At 44.3% G+C, this 5,595-nt stretch overlaps 1 protein-coding gene across 1 annotated transcript; it reads right to left on the bottom strand.

Moving 5' to 3' along the window:
* Nucleotides 1-4,611: 4,611 nt before the first annotated feature.
* LOC130357360 (DNA damage-regulated autophagy modulator protein 1-like) lies at nt 4,612-5,349 on the bottom strand. The gene has a single exon (XM_056560047.1). The coding sequence runs from the start codon at nt 5,347-5,349 to the stop codon at nt 4,612-4,614; it is 738 nt and encodes a 245-aa protein (XP_056416022.1).
* Between the last annotated feature and the right edge of the window lie 246 nt (nt 5,350-5,595).

Raw genomic sequence — 5,595 nt, 5'->3', positions numbered from 1 at the left:
TGATCGGATCGCCGCGGCAGCGCTGCGGGTGATCCGATCATCCAATCAAAGTGCCGCAATGCTGCAGATGCCCTGATCTGTATTGATCACGGCATCGGAGGCGTTAATGGCAGACATCCGCGCGTTCGGAACCAGCCGTGTATGACGCGAGCACCCTTCCGATGCTCGCGGTCATACACAGGACGTAAATGTACGTTCTGGTGCGGGAAATCCCGCCAAACCAGGACGTACATTTACGTCCGTGGTCGTTAAGGGGTTAATGAAAATTTGTCAAACACCTGAGGGGTATAGTTTCCAAAATTGGGTCACATGTAGGTAATTATTTTTTTGCGTTTATGTCAGAACCGCTGTAAAATCACCAATTTAGGCCTCAAATGTACATGGTGGGCTCTCACTCCTGAACCTTGTTGTGCTCCCGCAGAGCATTTTACGTCCACATATGGGGTATTTCCATACTCAGGAGAAATTGTGTTACAAATTTTGGGGGTCTTTTTTTCCTTTTACCGCTTGTGAAAATAAAAAATTTCTCCCAAGTACGGAAATACCCCATATGTGGCCTTAAACTGTTTCCTTGAAATACAACAGGGCTCCGAAGTGAGAGAGCGCCAATCGCATTTGAGGACTAAATTAGGGATTGCATAGGGGTGGACATAAGGGTATTCTACGCCAGTAATTCCCAAACAGGGTGCCTCCAGCTGTTGCTAAACTCCCAGTATGCCTGGAAAGTCAGTGGCTGTCCAGAAATGCTGGGAGTTGTTGTTTTGCAAAAGCTGGAGGCTCCGTTTTGGAAACACTGCTGTACAATATGTTTTTCATTTTTATTGTGGGGGACAGTGTAAAGGGGTGTATATGTACTGTTTTACCCTTTCTTTTGTGTCAGTGTTTTCAGGGTACATTCTCACTGGCGTGTTGCGATGAGTTTCCCGCTAGGAGTTTGGGCTGCGGCAAAAAATTTGCGGCAGCCCAAACTTGAAGCAGGAAACTTACTGTATACCTGCCTGTGTGAATGTACCCTGTACATTCACATGGGGGGGCAAACCTCCAGTTGTTTCAAAACTACAACTCTCAGCATGCACTGACTGACCGTGCATGCTGGGAGTTGTACTTTTGCAACAGCTGGAGGCACACTGGTTGGAAAACCTTCAGTTAGGTTCTGTTACCTAACTCAATATTTTCCAACCAGTGTGCCTCCAGCTGTTGCAAAACTGCAACTCCCAGCATGTACTGATCACCGAAGGGCATGCTGGGTGATATAGTTATGCAACAGTTGGAAGTACGCAACTACAACTCTCAGTATGCCAAGACAGCTGTTTGCTGTTTGGGCATGCTGGGATTTGAAGTTTTGCAATATCTGGAGGGCTACAGTTTATAGACCACTGCACTGTGATCTCCAAACCGTGGACCTCCAGATGTTGCAAAACTACAAATCCCAGCATGCCCAGACAGCAAACAGCTGTTTGGGCATGCTAAGAGTTGTAGTTTTGCAAGATCTGGAGGGATACAGTTTAGTGACCACTGTATAGTGGTCTCAGACTGTAGCCCTCCAGATGATGCTAGGCAACTTACCAACTTCCGTAGGATCCAGGGAGCCATCCTCTTCTGCTGCACGACATCGCCGCCAGCCGATCACCATCGCTCGCAGCCTCCGGATGGGTAAATGGATCTTCTTCCCCCGGTCCTTTGTCGGTTCCCCGTTCTGCCCCGCCTATTGTGGGTGGTCAGAACGGGGAAAACGAAAGTTAACCCCCCCCGCCTCCGATCTGCTATTGGTGGTCGCGTCTAGACCACCAATAGCAGGGATAGGAGGGGTGGCACCCCTGCCACCTCACTCCTATCCCTTCAGGGGGATCGTGGGTGTCTTAGACAACCACGATCCCCCTTATATTCCGAGTCGCCAGGGTCACCATAGACCCGAATGACCCGGAATTGGCGCAAATCGCAAGTGTGAATTCATTAGCGATTTGCGCCGATCACCAACATGGGGGGGGTCTTATGACCCCCCTGGGCATTTGCGTAGGGTGCCTGCTGATCGATATCAGCAGGCACCCCGGTCCCGCACGGTGCAAGGCGGGGACCGAAATTCCCACGGGCGTATGGATACGCCCTGGGTCCTTACGGGATTAAACCTAATTTACATTTCAACCCATGATGGTGTCATGCTAAGCAGACCACATTATAAAAGTGCTGAACCCTGTGATGTAGAACTGGCGGACTATCTGATGTGTATACTGGACTATCTGATGTGTATATTGGACTATCTGATGTGTATACTGGACTATCTGATGTGTATACTGGACTATCTGATGTGTATACTGGATTATCTGATGTGTATACTGGACTATCTGATGTGTATACTGGACTATATGATGTGTGTACTGGACTATCTGATGTGTGTACTGGACTATCTGATGTGTATATTGGACTATCTGATGTGTATACCGGACTATCTGATGTGTATATTGGACTATCTGATGTGTATACTGGACTATCTGATGTGTGTACTGGACTATCTGATGTGTGTACTGGACTATCTGATGTGTATATTGGACTATCTGATGTGTATACTGGACTATCTGATGTGTGTTGTGGACTCTCTGATGTGTATACTGGACTATCTTATATGTATACTGGACTATCTGATGTGTATACTGGACTATCTGATGTGTATACTGGACTATCTGATGTGTATACTGGCCTATCTGATGTGTATACTGGATTATCTGATGTGTATACTGGACTATCTGATGTGTATACTGGACTATCTGATGTGTATACTGGACTATCTGATGTGTATACTGGACTATCTGATGTGTATACTGGACTATCTGATGTGTGTACTGGACTATCTGATGTGTATACTGGACTATCTGATGTGTATACTGGACTATCTGATGTTTATACTGGACTATCTGATGTGTATACTGGACTATCTGATGTGTGTACTGGACTATCTGATGTGTGTACTGGACTATCTGATGTGTATACTGGACTATCTGATGTGTATACTGGACTATCTGATGTGTATACTGGACTATCTGATGTGTATATTGGACTATCTGATGTGTATACCGGACTATGTGATGTGTATACCAGACTATCTGATGTGTATATTGGACTATCTGATGTGTATACTGGACTATCTGATGTGTATACTGGACTATGTGATGTGTATACGGGACTATCTGATGTGTGTACTGGACTATCTGATGTGTATACTGGATTATCTGATGTGTATACTGGACTATCTGATGTGTATACGGGACTATCTGATGTGTGTACTGGACTATCTGATGTGTATACTGGACTATCTGATGTGTATACTGGACTATCTGATGTGTATACTGGACTATCTGATGTGTATTCTGGACTATCTGATGTGTATACTGGACTATCTGATGTGTATATTGGACTATCTGATGTGTATACTGGACTATCTGATGTGTATACTGGACTATCTGATGTGTATACTGGACTATCTGATGTGTATACCGGACTATCTGATGTGTATATAGGGCTATCTGATGTGTATACTGGACTATCTGATGTGTGTACTGGACTATCTGATGTGTATACTGGACTATCTGATGTATATACTGGACTATCTGATGTGTGTACTGGACTATCTGATGTGTATACTGGACTATCTGATGTGTGTACTGGACTATCTGATGTGTATACTGGACTATCTGATGTGTGTACTGGACTATCTGATGTGTATATTGGACTATCTGATGTGTATACTGGACTATCAGATGTGTATACTGAACTATCTGATGTGTATACTGGACTATCTGATGTGTATACTGGACTATCTGATGTATATACTGGACTATCTGATGTGTATACTGGACTATCTGATGTGTATACTGGACTATCTGATGTGTATACTGGACTATCTGGTGTGTACTGGACTATCTGATGTGTATACTGGACTATCTGATGTGTATACTGGACTATCTGATGTGTATACTGGACTATGTGATGTGTGTATTGGATTATCTGATGTGTATATTGGACTATCTGATGTGTATATTGGACTATCTGATGTGTATACTGGACTATCTGATGTGTATACTGGACTATCTGATGTGTATACTGGACTATCTGATGTGCATATTGGACTATCTGATGTGTATACTGGACTATCAGATGTGTATACTGAACTATCTGATGTGTATACTGGACTATCTGATGTGTATACTGGACTATCTGATGTGTATACTGGACTATCTGATGTGTATACTGGACTATCTGATGTGTATACTGGACTATCTGATGTGTGTACTGGACTATCTGATGTGTATACTGGACTATCTGATGTGTATACTGGACTATCTGATGTGTATACTGGACGATCTGATGTGTATACTGGACTATCTGATGTGTATACTGGACTATCTGATGTGTATACTGGACTATCTGATGTGTATACTGGGCTATCTGATGTGTATACTGGACTATCTGATGTGTATACTGGCTTTCTGACTCTGTCCCAATGGCAGGTGTTAAGAGAAGGATGAGACATGTTTTTTTATTTATATATTTATTAAGAATAATACACAGGATAAATGTCCGTCCTCGGCTCCCGGCTGTAGTCATAGGCCTCAGTCTTCACTGTTCTACAGGATGGTTCTGTTCCGGGTCCGGTATCTTGGTCCTCAGGCTGACGTTAATGTCATTTCTGGAAATCTTTACTGACAAATGCTGTAAATCTGTATAGTGGGTCACATGGTATAAGGTGACGCCGCAGAATCCCAGGTATTCAGCCACCATGACGGGGACATACATAATCTCCTCGCAGTGTCCGGTGCACAGATCCGTATAGAAGGAGACCTGACCGACACTGAAGAGCAGCAGCACCACAGAAGTCACTAAGGTGGAGGCCAGCCTTATATGGCAAACAATCCGGCTGCTGTATGACCTTTTGTATAGGAATCCAGCTTGGCACACATTATATATGGCTCCACAAATAAATGCCATACCTGAGCTGATCCTGTGTATTGTAGGATTGTTCCCCATAGTAAATACGGCATTCAGGGCTGTTCCTATGCACATGATGCATCCTAAGGTAAACAAGATCTTCTGGTAAATCCTAAAATGCTTCGCAGATGGTTCAGAGCGCAGGAACATAAATCGGTGCTGCAGGTAGGTGACGGCAACTCCTATGATGGGTGCACCAAAGAACACAACCTTATATATTATCCACTCAGGATATCCTACAGCCGTGTCACTGATAAACGGCTGTCTGCTATGTCCTAGGGCGATGGTCAAGGTGACAAGAGTGCTGAGGCCCAAAAGGTTCCATGTGACCCAAAGGATAGGCAAGAACCCTAATCCCTGGATCTCCATGGCACAAAGAAACAACACAAATCGCTGAGATAAAGGAAAGATTTGCTAAGCAAAAGCCGCTGTCTCTGTCCAACTCTCTCTGTGTAATCAGATTGTCAGGCGGGGTTTTCTATAGGCTCGGAACTCGATGATGTCACATCTGTGATGTCATTCTTTGGTTCATCTCGGTAACACCATCATGCTGCATACTGATTGGTCCTCAGTGTTGTAGATCTTTATGCAGACAATCCTGGCATCACGTTTGCT

Source organism: Hyla sarda, chromosome 2 (genome assembly GCF_029499605.1).
Source record: "Hyla sarda isolate aHylSar1 chromosome 2, aHylSar1.hap1, whole genome shotgun sequence".
Classification (NCBI taxonomy): Eukaryota; Metazoa; Chordata; class Amphibia; order Anura; family Hylidae; genus Hyla; species Hyla sarda.
The sequence above is the reverse complement of the archived record's forward strand: the minus strand, read 5'-3'. Positions and strand labels throughout refer to the sequence as shown.